This window comes from Ahaetulla prasina, chromosome 4, assembly GCF_028640845.1.
Source record: "Ahaetulla prasina isolate Xishuangbanna chromosome 4, ASM2864084v1, whole genome shotgun sequence".
NCBI lineage: Eukaryota > Metazoa > Chordata > Lepidosauria > Squamata > Colubridae > Ahaetulla > Ahaetulla prasina.
Genome location: NC_080542.1, coordinates 111,289,582 through 111,308,073, shown reverse-complemented (window position 1 = coordinate 111,308,073; position 18,492 = coordinate 111,289,582). Strand labels below are relative to the sequence as shown.

Sequence of the window (18,492 nt, the reverse complement as noted above, 5' to 3'; positions counted from 1 at the left end):
GAGGCTCATTTGTGACTCATAAATCATAGAGCTGGAGTACCTATGCTAGGAAAAGCCTCCACCTTCCTGTTGAAAAAGCTTTTAAAAATGTATTTATAGGCTGCCATATGCCAAGGGCTTAGAGGTGGAGAGAGTAACAGATGTTTTGAATTATAAAAGTAGATCTATTCCTCCCTTTGGACTCCTAGCAGATTTGTCCCATAGTTTTTGGGGAAAGAGAAATTTGAAAACACATACAGCTTCTCACATCTATTTCTTTGCTCTCTCCCCCCTCTGTCTCTCACACACACAGAGGGGAGGGAGGGAGGGAGGGAGGGAGAGAGAGAGAGAGAGAGAGAGAGAGAGAGAGAGAGAGAGAGATGGAGAGACAGCAACAGAAATAAACATATGGATTATAGGGGAAAAGATAACTTCCCAAAACAATAGCTGATGGGAACAAGCAATCCTATATTGCTTCAAACATATTTCTTCTAAGAGAAAGCTTCTGAATTTTTTGTAACATTTTGACCAGAAGCTAGTACTGCTTCCAGGAGCCAACCAATTTTTTCCCTAAAAAAAAATTCCCTTAGCCCTCAATCACTAATGTATATACTTTAAACAGTTTAAATCAAAACATTTTCTATTCTTCATTCCATTTCTAATCTAAATATGTGAAATACACACACACACACACATGCACGCACGCACACAAAATTATGTGATGATTAACAAGTAAACAGTAGAAACTATGTAAACATTTTAGCCTTGGAGGTATTAAGAATTCAATTTTGCAGGAAGTCTAAAACTACTTTTACTGAGATTAGCTATAATAAAAGAATCTGATTTATTATTATCAGTTCCTCCTTACAGTTAGGTAGCTGTCTCAGATGCTTCCTAATGTTATTGTTCTGGACTTAAAAATGCTTTAGCCCTTTTTGCATAGGCAGCAGCACATCTCTGTTAAAGTTATCTTCTTTATTCCGTAAAGTTATACTTTTCAAAGATTATTCTTTTAAACATTTTTGTATACTACCTTCTTGAAAATAACTCTTATTAATACAGCTTTGTCAAATGTATGTTGGATGCTAATTGGTTCAGTTCATTGGTGCTAATCAACACAGAGCTTTCTGGAGATTCAGGGACTGCTTTTTCCAAACCACACTACTTCTTTTTATCCGTAGTAGAAACAGAACATGAATTAAGTGATTTTCTCCCACTTTGAAATGTAAATTATTTGAGAATGGCCATAAACTCAGTGAAATATACATACTTTGCCCTCCAGTTTCAAATAATTAAATGTTCCTTTGTAGTATAAAAGCTAAATGAAATCATGCACTAGGAACATTATAATAGATATTAGCAAATTAAGAATAATTCCTTTAAAACATTTGCAATGCTAAAAAATTAAAGTATACATTTTTCTTTTCTTTTAAAATTAAAATGGCTACTGAACAAAAAAAAATCTATACCACTATTTAAATCCTGGTAAGTTTACACTAAAAGATTTCTTGGGGTAGGAATGAAGAAAATATAAAACAGGCACCTGCTATCTAAATCTAAATGTGGGAAAACAAAATGCAAGAAGGGAAAGTAAGTAATTTGAAAGTAAGACAAGAGAATATAACATGAGATATTAGCCTTAACTGCTAAAAGCATCAGTTTTGGTACTGTCAATGTTCTGGGGCCAGTCAAGTAGGAAATATAACCAGATGAGCTAATTCTACTTTATTGTAAAGCTACATTGATAAAATCTTACACTCCCCTTCCTTTACAGATAAGAATGGCCTCTTCTGAGTGTCTTGCCTCATCCAATATCCAGCTGCGGTCTATGCTCTCTCTTATTTGATCATTCCCTTTGCAGTGTCTCTTTGCACAGTCTCCCAAGGTCATTCCTATATACCATTCCAGGTATTTCATAACTCATTAATACACAGCAAATCACAGTGAGAATAGTGTATACTCTACTTGCCAACACTGTTACTAGTCATGCTAAAATATTGAGAGGGGGGGGGGAGAGAGAGAGAGAGAGAGGGAGAGAGAAATAACTTTTCCTTGTTCATTCTTTGTCATGAATCCTAAGAAAATATTACATGCTTATGTTTTTGTGTTGCAAAATGCTAATAGATGGCCTTACCTTCACCTGCATATGCCAGGATGGAGCGGGTGCGCATCTGTTTCCCTTCTGTGGTTTTCCCTGAGCAGGTGTGAGAGCAGGAGGACCATCCAGACCATGTGCTGAGAACACAGTCCTTGGGGCATGGAATTTCACAGACAATGGGGACGGGATAGATAGCATCTCTGCAGAGCTGTCTATCAAATTCTTCTCCTGGGAAAGAAAAGGCCAGTAGCAGTCTATCAGAGCTAATTTAACTTCAATTGAACATTCTTAACCCAGATGGGCATATAAATAAATTAGATTTGGTTGCTTTGTAAAAAATAAATAAATAAACTGATTAGTTATCCAAGTGAGTGTATATTTTTCCATGGTTGAGCGCTTGAGAAATTTTTGCAAAATCCATATTCACTCATGCATTCAAAATGGAGCTGAATGATGAATGGGAGAAAGTTCATATTTATACTTTGGAAATGTTAGGTAGCAATATATATATCTTAATTTAGATAAGAAAGGAAAATATTATTTAAATACTGTAACAATTATCTTTGTGGGAAAGATGTTGCAAATTCATTAGGTAGCTGAATTATCTTGCAGAACAAACATAAATAGATTTACTCTAAAGCAAATTATACGGCAAGGGTAGCTTCCAGACTCCTGGTCTTCTGGAAGTTCATTAAAAACTTGATTATTCTGTAACAGCTGGATGTTCTAGCACTCTCAGTGTCTGGAAAATTATATTAATTATAATTGATGCCATTTGTATATTGTACTTCTGTTATTTTATGTTCTTTGTCTTTTACTGTTTTTATTTCAGTGGCTGTGGTTCTTCCTATCCTATTTAAAAGAGCAGCCTTTAACAGAGGGGTTTATAAATGCATTAAAAATAAATTAAACCCCTGAATTTTACTAATTTATAACCCTCCAGACAGAGCCGTTTGGTCTAGTGCAGAGGTCTCCAAACTTGGCAACTTTAAGACTTCTGGACTTCAACTCCCAGAATTCACAAGTCTTAAAATTGCCAAGTTTGGAGACCCCTGCTCTAGTGGCTAAAGTGCCAGATTGGAAAGCAGGACAGTTAGAAGGTTAAAAAGTAACTTTCTCCTTAGCCAGGAAGGCCATCTGGGGGACTTTGGGCCAGTCACTGTCTCTCAGACCAATTCATTTCACAGGGTTGTTGTGTGGAAAATAGGAGGAGGAAGGCATACAATACTGGATATGTTCACCGCCTTGAGTTATTTGTAAAAATAATAAAAGCAGGCTACAAATAAAATAATAAAAATAATAACATTCATTGTATTCCAGACAATATGGCCATAGCATTATAGGAGTCCTGGCAGGGGTGCTCTATGTTTTTTTTTTATTGAAAAAGTTTTACAAAATTTTAACAAATATCTCCCCTCCTTCCCCCTCCCCTAACCTCCCCCCCCCTCCGCCCTTTCCCCAACCCCCCCCACAAGACTTCCCAGAGCAAAATACAGGGTATAACAAACAATCATAAACTAAACATATGCTAACTATCCATAAACTCTCATCCTTCCCTAGGACCTTAACTCTCCTTTTACATACAAAGAAATATAAATATAATTCTTACAGTCTGTTCATTCAAAAGCTATTTGATATTTCTTAGTCTGATATTTATTTTGAATGTAGTCAATCCATCTTCTCCATTCCACTATGTATCTTTCTTGTGAACAGTCTTTCAAATATGCTGAAATTTTTGCCATCTCTGCTAAGTTTGCAACTTTTAATATCCATTCTTCAATCATAGAAAAATATTCCTTCTTTCAGTATTGTGCTACCAATAGTCTGGCTGCTGATATTAAATTTAAAAACAATTTACTCTCTATTATCGTACAATCCGAGATTATACCCAATAAAAACAATTGTGGAGTAAACTTTATCTTCTTTTTCAAAATATTTTGCATGACCCATCAAATTCTTATCCAAAATGGTTTGGTTTTTTTACAAGTCCACCATATATGATAATAAGTAGCATCATCACAGTCACATCTCCAACATTTAGCTTGCAAATTCGGATACATACAGGCTAATTTTTTAGGGTCTAAATGCCATCTATAAAACATTTTGTAAAAATTTTCTTTTAAATTTTGTGCTTGTATAAATTTAACATTTCTAACCCAAATTTTCTCCCAAGTTTTCATCATTATAGGTTCCTGTATATTTTGTGCCCATTTTATCATACAGTCCTTAACAAGTTCCGTTTCTGAATCTATTTCTAACAATGCATTATACAACCTTTTAATATGCGATTGACTTTGATCTGTAATCTGTTTTACCAAATTTTCCTCATTTTGCATAATACCAATTTTCTGATCCTCTTTCCATCTAGCTTGCAGCTGTCCATACTGAAACCAAGTATGAATTATCCTTTCTTCTTTCATTATGTTTAAAGATTTCAATTGTAATTTACCTTTCTCCATAGAAAGAAGCACTTAATTACCTCCTGTTTTTGTTCTGTACTTATGTTCTCTATTGCATGCCTGGGACTTGCCCATATAGATATTTTGTAGTTTAAGTTATATTGATACTTTTTCCAAACCCTCAGAAAAGCATTTCTAAGTATATGAGCTTTAAAAACTTTATCCACTTTTTTATCATACAATAAGTAAGCATGCCATCCATATAACAAATCATAACCCTCTATATTCAATATTCTTTCTTCTGTTAGATTAAACCAATCACTAATTAGTGATAGCGCAGCTGCTTCATAATATAATCTTAAATTAGGCATTTTAAGACCCCCTCTTTCACGTGTATCCTGTATTACTTTCAGTTTTATTCTCGGTCTTTTACCAACCCATATAAATTTATTAATTCCATTCTCCAATTCCTTCAAGTTTGCATCTTTTTAAAGTATTGGTATCATTTGAAACAAAAATAAAAACTTGGGCAAAACATTCATTTTAATTAGTGCTATGCTTCCCAATAAAGATAACTGCAACTTTTTCCAATTCTCCATTTCCTTCTGCACTTTTTGCCATAAAATTTCATAATTATTTTTATATAATTTCACATTTGAAGCTGCAATATACACTCCTAAATATTTAACCTTTTTTACTATTTCAAATTCCGTTATTCTCTCTAATTCTATTTTTTGCAGTATAGTCATATTTTTAGTTATTATTTTTGTCTTTTGTTGATTTACTTTAAATCTAGATACCTTTCCATATTGACTAATTATATCCATCAAGTGTACAACCGATTGTATTGGTTGGGATAAAATAACAACCAAGTCATCTACAAATGCTTTTAATCTATAATCTTGATGTCTAATTTTAATTCCCTTTATTTTATTTGATCCACGTATTTTATTCAGTAATAGTTCTAACATTAGAATAAACAATAGTGGCAACAAGGGGCATCCCTGCCTTGTCCCTTTTTCAATTCTAAAAACTTCTGTTATACTGCCATTAACTGTTAATTGTGCTGTTTGTCCCTGATATATTGCCCTAATTGTTTGGGCAAAACATTCCCCAAACTTCATCTTTTCTATTAATTTAAATAAAAATTTCCAATTGAATCTATCAAATGCCTTCTCTGCATCCAAGAAGAAGAGCGCTGCAGGGACCTGGACTCTAGAAAGAGTGCAGAGAAGAGCAACAAAGATGATTAGGGGACTGGAGGATAAAACATATGAAGAACGGTTGCAGGAACTGGGTATGTCTAGTTTAACAAAAAGAAAGACTAGGGGAGACATGATAGCTGTGTTCCAATATCTTAGGGGCTGCCACAAAGAAGAGGGAGTCAGGCTGTTCACCAAAGCACCTGAGGGTAGAACAAGAAGCAATGGGTGGAAACTGGTCAAAGAAAGAAGCAACTTAGAACTAAGGAGAAATTTCCTGACAGTTAGAACAATTAATAAGTGGAACGACTTGCCTTCAGAAGTTGTGAATGCTCCAACACTGGAAATTTTTAAGAAAATGTTGGATAACCATCTGACTGAGATGGTATAGGGTTTCCTGCCTGGGCAGGGGGTTGGACTAGAAGGCCTCCAAGGTCCCTTCCAACTCTGATGTTATGTTATGTTATGTTATGTTATGTTATGTTATGTTATGTTATGTTATGTTATGTTATGTTATGTTATGTTATGTTATGTTATGTTATGTTATGTTATGTTATGTTATGTTACGTTACGTTACGTTACGTTACGTTACGTTACGTTACGTTACGTTACGTTACGTTACGTTACGTTACGTTACGTTACGTTATGTTATGTTATGTTATGTTATGTTTCTCTCCAGATAGTCCAATAAGTTCACAATTTGTCTAACATTATTTCTCATTTGTCTTCCTTTTACAAAACCTGATTGGTCATTATGAATCTTTAGTTGTATAACTAACATCTATTTGCAAGTATTTTAACAAAAATCTTGTAATCAGTATTCAAAAGTGATATTGGCCTATAATTTTCTGCTTTAGTACAGTCTTGATATTCCTTTGGTATCAGTGAAATAAAAGCAGATCTCCAGGGTGGAGGTACATCTCCTCCAAGTTGAATTTTATTAAGTAACTCCTTAAGCAGATCCACCATTTCAAGCTGTAGATTTTTATAATAAACAGCAGTTAGGCCAACTGTTCCTGGAGCTTTACCTGTTTTTAACTGCTTAATAGCTAAAATAATTTCTTCAGAAGTTATAGATTGATTCAATCCTTCCCTTTGTCCTGGCGTAAGTTCAGAGATATTCTCTTTCTGTAAATATTTATCTATATCTATATCTTGAATTGGGTCGCTAGCATATAATTTTGCATAAAATTCTAAAAAAGCTTTTTTAATCATAGTCTGTTGACATACTTCTTTACCTTTATATTCTCTCTTTCCAATAATATGTGATTTCTGTTTTTTCCTTATTGCATATGCTAGCCACCTACCTGGTTTGTTGGAGTTACAAAATGTATTATGATTAACATATTGTAGATTGCTACCTGATCAGCTATCAGCATATTAAACTGCCCTCGTAATAAATTTATTGTCTCTTTAACTTTTTTCTCTTCTGGATTAAGTATAAGTAATTGTTCTTTCTTTTTTATTTCCTCTTCTAAATCCCTGCGCTTCTTCTGCTGTTTAAATCTATATTTATTTTCATATATATTTTCATATATATTCATATATATATTTCGTATATGCTTTAATTGCATCCCAAACCATTTCTATCAGTGTACCCTTATTCCTATTCATAACAAAAAACTCTTTCATTTGTCTTTTACATTCCTTTACATTTTCTTCATATCTAAACAAATTTTCATTTAACCTCCAGGATCTCCTAACTCCCTTTTCCTGATCAAGTTCCATCCTATGATCAGTTAGAGTTCTTGCACATATCTTCGTCTTCTTTACCCTGAAAAGAAAATCAGTAGAAATTAGTATAAAATCAATCCTAGAAAAAGATTGATGTCTAACAGAAAAAAAAGTGAAGTCTTTTTCTTCAACATTCCGTTCTCGCCAAATATCTCTCAGCTCCAAATCTTCCATCATATCAAAAAAAGCTTTAGGCAATTCCGCACAACTTGAAATATTTCAAAAAGTAGTTTTTTTATCTTTTCGCGTATCCAATACTCCATTCTAATCTCCCATTAATATAAACGATTTATAATTCCACTGTATTATTTTGATATGCAAAAATTTATAAAACTTTTCTTGCTGTTGATTAGGTGTGTATACTCCAATTAGAAGTGTTCTCTTCTCCTCTATTAAAAGTTCAATTGCAATGTATCTTCCTTGAGCATCTGCCTCAACTAATTTGGCTATTAGTTCTTTCTTTAGGTATATAACTATACCATTCTTCTTCTCTGAGGCCGGTGCGACAAAATGTGTACCTAATCTTGAGTTTATCAAATATTTTTGATCTGATATTCTGATATGTACTTCCTGCAAACAAATTACATCATTTTTAAATTGTTTCAAATAATGAAATAACTTTTTTCTTTTTTGTGGTGAATTTAGACCATTAACATTCCAAGTTAAGAATCTAGTTGCCATTCTTGGCACCTTGAAGCTTTTGGAGCATTGGCTGGAAATCTTCCTGCATCTTTCTCTTCGGCCTGGCTCCTCCCACAGCTTCTGTTTTAGTAATTTCTTGATTTTTTGCTTGAGATTGTTGCATCTTTTCTTGTTCTTTACATTTAATAGCTACTCTGGTCAGTCTTTGTTCTTTTGTATCTCCTGTTTTTCCCATTAATTCTGGAATTTGGGGAGTACCCAATGATTGCAATAAATCTTCTTCAGTAATGGCAGCTTCCGCTTGTGCTTGTATCTACTTTCCTTCCTTCTCAGACTTTTTTTCCACCTCTACCTCTCTTCTCCTCCTAACATCTGGAGATGATGGGCTTCCAGCCTTTAAAACATTAGTATAGAAATCTCTTTCCTTCCAAACTGTATTAAGGCGATATCTTTCTCCTGCATAAAATAATATTAATCCAGTTGGAAAATCTGATCTAAATTGTATCTATCGATTTCTGAGTTAATTCACCAAGAAAGTAAACTCTCGTCTGTTTCTTAACATTTTAGGAGGGATTTCTTTCAACATTAATAACTCTTGTTCTGCTATCTGGATTTTATTTTTGTAGGAGGCTTGTAAAATTTTCATTTCTAATCCTCCTGGTTGTAAAATAAATCACAATGTCTCTTGGTAATTGTCTCTGTCTAGCAGCCCAGGAGTTGACACGATAGATTTTATCAATTTGGAATAAAAGGTCTATTGCTTGCTCTCCAGTCAATTGTGCAAAAGCCTCTGAAAAAATCTCTTTTAAATTCTCTTGTTTATTTTCTTTTAATCCTCTCACTCTCAGGGCAAACTGCATCGATCTATATTGTAACAAAACTACTTCATCATCTGCTCTATCCACCTTGGTTTGGACCTCCTCCATTTTATTTTCCAAATACAAATTAGTTTGATTAATTTCTTCCAACCTTTCATCCATCTGGATTATATTATTTACCATACCTTGAAATGCAGAAACTATATCTTCTCTTATTTCTTTATTGTGAACTGCTATCTCGTCTGCTATTTCTTTAAGTTTTTCTTCCATAATAGCAGTTTGAAGTTTTAAAGCTTGCTCTACTGATTCTTTTAAAAATTCCTTCAAAGATTCTTGTAAAGCTTCCAAATTTAATTCTTGTGGGTTAGCTATATGAGCTGGAGAACCTCCAGCACTTTTAGAAACTCCAGATTTTAATTGCTTAGAGGCAATCTTTCTTTAATCTATACTTAGATAACTCCAGTAAATCCAATTCTCCTTGCTTCTTCAAAAATACAGTAATTAAGTTAAATAAGTCAGTTCTATTGTCTATAAGGCTTTCAGTTTCCACTTTTAAGCCTCTCCACTTCAATGTAAATCCAGCAGCCTTAAACAGCACTGAGAGCGCTAACAGCATTAACAAGCAGTTCCTTAACTTTCACTTTCATGCCCTATTACATTACAGGCGCCATTTCCATTGTTCTTCTTAAGTTGATTCAGAAGGAAACAATGTAGAAACAAAGTTAAGGTTTGGTACCTGCAGTTACAATTGCCAGTGCTCCTGTTTTTGCTCCGTCTGCATTGGGATCAGGTTAAAACTAATATCAGACACAGAAGTGGTTGCGACATCTTGTTCTGCTTAAGCAGAAGCGCCCTGGATCCGGAGCTCTGTCAGGCTTCTAGGGAGCTCACACCGTCCAAGCCCCTGGCTTTATTCCAGGGGCTTTCGGGGAGCTCTACCCTCGCCCGACTGCTCTCCTTTCCCTCTTCTCCCAAGGGAAAGGTTTCCAAACCATCAGAAAGCCGATTTGCGCTGTCCAAGCAGTTTTTAACATGATCGCAGGGCTGGTGATCCGAAGGATCATCTTCAATGCCAACAGCGCCAACGGAAGTCTCCGCAGGAGTGCTCTATGTTGAAGATAGCTGGTGGACTAATGACCTTGCATTTCAGGTTGTTGTTTTTTTAGTTTGTATTATTGTAATTAATGTTGCAATACTTTAATATTTATGGTTTTAATTGTATGCCACTAGGGTTGCATTATATAGAGTGATAGAAACAGCAAACAAATTAAATAAATAAGTAAATAGCTCAACGGAATTTTTAGTCCAATGTTTATCTGGTAGGAAGCAGTTTGCGTAAGGGTCCACTATATATGGATGAAAAGCTCAATTACATTACATATAGATTCCTTGATGGAATTTTGGGAGTTCAACCAAGAAATTGCAAAGTCATTAACTCTGAGCCAGAGTTAACTCATCCCAGATCATTATACTGCAATTATGAAGTTATTTCATCTGATCAATTATTTCATCATAATAGCTAATATAATTGAGCTCAAGATGTTCAATATAACACATAATATGCTATGCTACAATAACATTTAAAAAAAGAAATACAGTATTCCAATATCACATTCAAGGCAGGAGTCAATACTGATAAATAATTGCTTATTGTCAGAGCTGCTCAGGGAACTGGAAGAAGAAAATACATTATAGTTTTTTCTTTATATCAAACTGCTGGCCTTACATTTGAAAAAAAAGTAAAACGTTCTGAACAAATATGTTGGCAGCTGAAAGAGAAGAGATGCTTCCTTTCTTGATCACGCTGATGTATAATGACATTTTAGCAGCTGGCAGGGACACCTCTATCTCTCTCTTGATACACATATAAACTTAGAAATATATGGGATTCTGCGGGCAAATAATGCCAGTACTCCTAAAATCTTCAAAATCTTTAATTAGATAGAAGTTTGATTGTCACATAGCAAACAATCAAACTGCATCTAGTGGCACACTCTTTAAAAATTGATTTTATGTGAAAACAGGATAATATTGTCACTGACTGCATATTAAGGAAATATGTTCAGATCTAGAGCATTCCTCGGTAGATATTATCTGATTAAAAGTAATAAACTGGAATGAGATATCCTTTATAACATTTGCTTAAAATCATTGGGAGTTTGTACTACTGAGGTAGATTTTTTTTCTAATATTTCATAAATGATATTAACAAATTGACCTTTGTGGGTATTTCATTTTATAATGTCACATCTGATTAGGAAGAATCAAGCATATACTGCCAAATTAATCCCACCATAGCAATCACATGAAGTGGTAGAAATCCCAGTAGATAATAGCTGTGGTGGGTAGTGTAGCTAGGTTTTATAATATGGTAAAAACTGCCATGATTCTGCATGTACATAAAAACAAAATATGTTCTCATGAGCTTACTTTTATTCATGTTTTGAAACCAAAATATCATACTAAATCTTCTCCCAATCCTTCTTATTTAAAAATAAGTGTGGGTAGCTATCCACTGTCACTCAGCCTTCATCTACAAACATGGAATTTGCTGTTTATTAATTTGAGTAGAAGAACAACTACTTGGAGATTAAATAGCATAATGCTATTCAAAAGTTAGACTAAGAAAACTGGTGGGAAGAATGAAACCAGTCTGAAAAAGCTAAAATAACTTGAGAGGTAATAAATATATCTCACTGAAAACCTAAGGTAAACTGATGTTCCCTTTCCAACTGGAGATGACACAATATGTCATCTCCAGTTGTAACTGCAATGGCAGAACCATAATGATGTCAGTTCTAGTAAGAAAGGGTGTCTAACTGAAAGATGGGTTACTGGACAGCATTTCATTGCTGTCTGATGTTGTCATCTACATTTTGGCAACCCAGATCTGAGTACTAACAATATGACACTATTATACATTTTATTCTATGGCAGTGTTACTAGATCTGGATTACAAACATGGATTACTGCCATATTAAATGGCAGAGAACTATTTGCTGCTATCTTGTGGTCATCTAGATTTTTGCAAGCCCTTCCTATCAGCCCTAATATAGCTGCTATGAACTACTATAAGATGATGTTGGTTGAACAATCTCTCTTTTTTCAGATAATGCTAAGTAGAAACCTAATAATAATAGAAACAACTCTTTCAAACTATTTTTAAAATGTTCTTACTTTCTTTAATTTTAGTTGCATTGTTCCATGAAGATTTATTTGCATTTGATTTAATAAGATAGTATTCTATTATTAAAGGAATCAAAAGTACTGTGGTGAAATTTAAGAATATTTTTAAACATGAACATAGATATACAACATATTAATTTATGAATAGTAAATAAAGCTATGATGTAAAGGCATCCCAATGAGAATTGAGGAAGATTAAACATATCAAAACAAACATGTGAATAAACTTTTTCCATTAATGACTAAAGCTTCTAGAAATAAAGTTAAATTGAATTTCCACATAAAATCATTTATCCTATGATTCAGCTGACTGATGCATCTTGTAGAGTATAAAAGCATCATTGGAAAAATAAACTAGTTTATCATTTTATGTTGCTTCCAAGAAAATAAACAAGCTCAGCTATTTTAATTTATAAATACTTTCAGGTTATTGGGGCCAAAGTAGCAACAGTAAGTGATTGATGGAGAGCAGCAATCACCAAGTATGTCAGTCCTCAGAAAACCCTTTAAGTTGAAGGTCATAACTGCCAAGGTTTCTGCAGCTCAATATAAAACATAATGCCAATTTCCATGACATTACTGGCTTATTTGCATCTCATTAACGTGGAACAATAAATAATTTTTTAAACTACAACATGAACCTATTCTTATTGATGAAATCACCTAACTTAATAATCATGATACAAGAAACTGGGGAGGAACTGCAGGCTAAGAATAATAATTAATGTACTTATTAATCTGTTGACATTTTGATTTTAGGTGGAAGTAAGAATATTGCAAGACTCATAGACCATGTTGTCCATTTCATATACAAACAGAGATGGAAATTGTTCCTTCTTAACCTAAAAACCTGGATTACAGAAACATTTGGAAATGGAAATATAATGCCATAATCATTTTCCTGCTGAATATTTTATTAAGTATACATCAAAACATATTACAGGAAAAAAGTATGGCAATTCAGAATATTCCAAATTTAGTACATTATGAGAAAAAGAATGAATTTATAAAACAAATGCAATACATTTCTTCTCAGTAAGTAGTTTATACACAGTGTTGTATTATATGATTGCCTGGTCAATAAAGAATAAAGTATTCTATTATTATCAGAATTCTACAACTTTTCCAGATTATGTTGTTTTCCATTAATCATCTTTCCATTTCCACCCAAACTTTCTTGGCTTTTCTTTCTAGAGAAAATCCATTGAGATATTGAATAATGCTTTCTGGCGCTACTAGAAACATTCTCCTTCTAAAAACCTGGTTAAATATTTACATGCACACACACACATACACAGATTTTCTCTCTTTCTTAAATATGTGCCTAAGAATATAATGGTGAAACAGCCCAAGTTTCTCTTATGGGATATGTGGAGTTGTTATTTAATGACATTTTTTGGAAGCAAACATGCCAAGTTTATGCCTGCCAGCTCTATGAATTTAATGAATTCTTGATTCCTATTCATGCCTCTTAATAAGTTGCTAAGCAGCATCTGTCTTTAATTAACAATCTTAATTAATTGATAATATTCTCAAGTAATTTCCTTTCAAAAACTTAAGTAACATTTGCACTGATTTCAATTATAACAAACATTAAACCACTTCATTTGATGCCTTGCAATGATTTCTGAAAAGAAATTGTCTGGATCTATGTTAACCAACTTGACAATTTTTGGGAGTTCAATATCATACATCATTCTAGAAGTTGTTCAAATTGGGAAAATTTCACTCTAGATCTTTAAATCTAATAATCAAGTCTGTGTTGAAATCAGCCAAATTTGTTTATTTATTTTAGTATTGGATACATTTGGGTAAAAATCTGGGGACAAACTTTTGTGTCTATTCTATGAATGCCTCCAAATAAGCATCATAATTGACAATCCACTCCGGTTAGCACTTAGATAATAAAGCACTTGGGGTTTCCAAGACTTGACTAGGCTGTGAACTCAAAGAATACCTATCGCAAATGAAGGCAGCAGAGAAACACCTCTGAAGCAGGTTTTGATCTTTTTTCAATATAGCAGAAATAAAATTTACCAAAATACTTTCATTACATTTTGATTTAAATACATCTCTGCATCCCATGTTACTATTCAACCAATTTCTAGAAACAGGAAAAATTCACATATAAAAGTCTGCACAACTGCAAATTATATCAGAAGAGTTCTATTGCACTACTGCCTAGGAAACTGGAACAAGGAGGGAGAAATATAACTAATAGCCACTGCAGGATAAGGTATTCCACTCCTAACACAAATTATACAAATTAAAGAAAGTTCTCTAATGCAAGCAAGAAGATGATTGTTTTATCCTTATGACAGCTGCATATAAGAAAGTTGGAAGGTACATAAAAAGCTTGGGAAGATAAAGTTTCCATTTGCTATTTAATAAGAGCTAGTCTACATAGAATAAATATTCCTCTCCAGCTACATATTTAAAATATTTCTATACTACTTCTCATTCCAAAAATTGCCATCTTACAATAAGAATTACTGATAGCATAGAATGAATCTATGGTAGCAAAAAAACCAAAAGGTAACTCACAAAAGTATGATATTGTTTGTTAATCAGAGAAGGGACTACCAGACTCTTTTAAGTAATAAGCTATTTGGGTTCCTTTCAATTTCAAACAGTTCTGATAATACTTTCTGAGAAGAATTATATTAACCATGCAAAATCCATACATGACCATGCATGCAGATCTCTAGGGAATACCGGGGCAGCATTGACATCTAGGAGGGAGGGAGGGATTGCTGGAAACATCCATCATCAGCCCAGAGAAGGTTGATGATTGTTCTAATGACCCATGCCAACATTAGTGACTCTATAGTGTTAATTCCACTCAAATTCCTATTTTATCCCCTTTGGTTATCAGTCAGTAGAATCTTTTCTGAGTTAATTTCTTCTCCTACTGACTCCATTGACACATCCATGTAGTTATCTTGGCATAATTAAAACTCTAACCAGGTATGACTCTATTTTAGTTTTTATATCAGATAGATTGCCAGGTTTTTCATTACCTAACCACAATCTCTGCTCATACAAAAATATTGATGAAAGCTGGGGGGAGAGGGAGGGTTCAGTTCCATCCTATTCCCAGCAATAGCTTCACATATACTAACTGTAATAGTTATACTTTTGCTTCCTTCTTATGCATTTTCATAATAAAGACTAAATAAAGACATAATAAAGAAAAATAAAGACTTTTCAAGTCCAGCATTCTCTTGCTGATGCTGAAGGCAATAGATGGCTATGATAACCAGTAGAAACCTATAGCTTTATAAAAGTTTCTTAAGCAGATATCCATTATTTATTCTTTCAGCTAAGAATATTCTAGTTAATTGTGACCTATGTGCATAAATGCTTTTTATCCTGTCATGAATCTCCCAGCAATCAGGTTTATTGGATAACCCCAGGCTCTGCTTTCTGAGACAGGGATTATTATCTTGTCCTTTATTATTATCCTGAGAAACAGATATAAATAAACAAGAAGGATGTAATAATATTTCCCAATAGAAAAAGAACATTTTTATAGTTACAAAATACCATGCCATCTGCTAGTTATACACAAAGACTATGTTAAGTGTTTGCATGAAACAGTTGTTAACAACAATTTTGAAAATGATTCAAAATTTTAATTTTCAAGCTTTTTCAGACCCTGAAAGTTTGATCTTTTTCAGCATCAAGGTTTCATTGGGAAATTTGGAGTCTAGACTGGTAGAAGTACTACCGGTAATATGTTTTCTTTTTGTAAAATATTGCACCCACGGTCAATCTAAATTACAATGTGGTTTAATCATCCTTTTCTAATCAACTGACCACTATTTAGAAACCCTATGGAAGAGGATTATGGTTTGCATCCAGATCGACACACAATTTATTAATTAGTTAATATGAATTATTTAGCAAGTCTTAGGACTAATAACAAGAAATTGTTTAGTCATGGACACATTTGTGGAAAGTAAAATCTGATTTAACATTTTAATACTTGCACGTAGCTTTCAGTTGTACATTCATTAATTGCAACTTATTCTTTTCTTCTATTACAAGCTAAGCAATTTCATCTTCTGAACTTTGTTGATGCCATTAGGAATTATCAGATCATGCATGACATCTTCATTCTATAGCTATTTCACATGGATGATTTTTCTGAGCACATAATAACATTACTCAACTTTTAATATTTACATTGCATTTTCTTACGCTTAATCCTGTATATTAGTTTAGACCAATACAATGGGTGTATATTAGTTTAGACCCCAATGTGGGGCCCTTGGAACCTTGTTTAAATCAAGTTAATGGCCTTTTAGGCTTCCTCCATGTGAATAGAGTTCACTTTTTGAATAGTAAGAATTATATGTTGACGGGGGGTGGGGGCATCAGGATTTTAGAGATGCTTAGGTGGGGCATGGCAGGGGTGAAATCTAAAAATTTTCCCTACCGGTTCTGTGGGTGTGGCTTAATTGGTGGGCGTGGCTTGGTGGTCAGATGGCTGGGTGGGTGTGGCCAATAACAATAAATAATAAAAATAATAAACAAAGTATAAAAAAACAATGAGTACCAAAAACCAACTTTCACACTTTACACACACACAACACAACACAACTGATTCACACACAATGTAAAAGCAGCTGCACTTCACACTTCACACAGCCACAAAAAGCTCAAAAACCAACTTTCACACTTTACACACACACAACACAACACACACACACACACACACACACACACAATTCCACATATAGCTTTCTGAGATTTTGTTTGTTTATGTAGTTAGAGTGAAACACTACAGAAATACACCATATCTCAGAAAGCTGCACAAATATTTTATTTTATTATTAAGGTTTGTGAACTTCAATTCCCAGAGTTCCTCAGCCAGGAAAGCCAACCAGCATTAACTACTCAGTGATGAAATAGATTAGCTAAATTAGATTAGTTCTGTCTGGTGCTGAAAATGAAACTGGGGCTTTCTGGCTGGGAAAAAAGCCATGAGGTCGATCAGTAATCAGATAAGTGTCTTAGACTCTTTTAAAAGGAGGTTTTCTGTTTTTTAAGGTTCTGCTGATGAGGAACTCAGGTGAGATCCTCAGAGTAGCCTTTAATTATTTTTTTTAAGTTTAAAGGCTCTGCCGATCTCAGCTGAGAGGCAGGATCCTCAAAGGCTTTTTGTTTTTACTTTTAAAGACATGTTGAAGCAAAATCTTCTTTTAAAAGTAAAAAAAAACACCCTCTGCTGATGGTGCGGCTCAGCAGAGGCAGGGGGGTGGGGCCAGGGATTTTTGCTACCGGTCCTCTGAACTAGCAGCTGCCATCACTACTGGATCGCATGAGCTGGTCTGATCTGGGACCCTTTCACCCCTGGGGCATGGCCCAAAAAATGTTGGGAACCACTGGTTTAGACCATATGAAAACAGGGAATGCCATTATCTGACTATGCGTGAATAATCTTGAGAGACAAAAGAGAGGAACCAAAGCTTAGGCAACAATTAGTTGAGAGATATTTTAGTTCATAGAAGGAATGAGGGTACAAGAAGCATCTCGGAAGCAGCCTCCTAAGTTCTCTGGAAAGTAAACATGAGTAAGGGGAGAAGTGTTTTCATACTTGCAAAATTCTGTTCCTCTCAATTTAAAATAAAGGTAGTGCTAGTATCCATAGTTTTGTTTTCTTATCTGGACTATCTCAAAGGGCTGACATTCATTTCACAAATATGAGCCAAATTTTGCCTCAACTGTCCTGTAAGCTGCACTAAATATTTGTAAACAGCTAATTTGTATATCCATTTGCTTATGGTATTGCAACAATACTACAGCTAGGTAATCAGTGGAAGAGATATATTGTATTCTGGGAATTGGAGGCAATTTCTAAAACTCGAAGTGGAATCTACTGCCTCTCTCAGGAAGAGAATAGGAGATTTGTAAGATTGTGTTATCTTACAATAAAGATGGTGCTACTACTCATGGTTTTGGTTTCTGGACTCCTTCAAAAGACAGGCAGACTTTCCCTAGCCTTTAACAAACACCTTGAATATTTTTATTCATGTGTATATGTATGTATACATATTCTAACTTTATATATTGCATTTATCACTCAATCACCACAGTATAATGATATATACTAATATAAAAGCCATGTTGAGTGGGAAATATCTGACATCATTGGAAATAGCAATTGTTGGGGGATATGCTGATGTGACTCTTCTTATAAATACCTACAAACTTGATATGCATAAATAGCAATAGTTCTGCAATCAATCCTTGTTGACGTAACCTGTATATGTTAAAAACTACCACAGCATTTTGCATCCTATACCTGTGGGCTTTCCCTGAGTGATCTGACAGCTATTTGAAACATTTTTGAAGTTCATTTGTTAATACGGTCATCCTGAGAAGGATAAGGATCAGTGAACACCAGTGTATTGATCATAACCAAGAAC

At 34.1% G+C, this 18,492-nt stretch overlaps 1 protein-coding gene across 3 annotated transcripts in view; it reads right to left on the bottom strand.

The window, feature by feature from the left end:
- The window catches only part of THSD7A (thrombospondin type 1 domain containing 7A), a 302,477-nt gene that overhangs the window by 92,745 nt on the left and 191,240 nt on the right, over positions 1-18,492 (bottom strand). For all 3 annotated transcript variants that reach the window (XM_058181258.1, XM_058181256.1, XM_058181257.1), the window contains one exon: positions 2,114-2,305. In XM_058181258.1, coding sequence (XP_058037241.1) covers positions 2,114-2,305 — 192 coding nt within the window. The remainder of the gene's footprint in view (positions 1-2,113; positions 2,306-18,492) is intronic.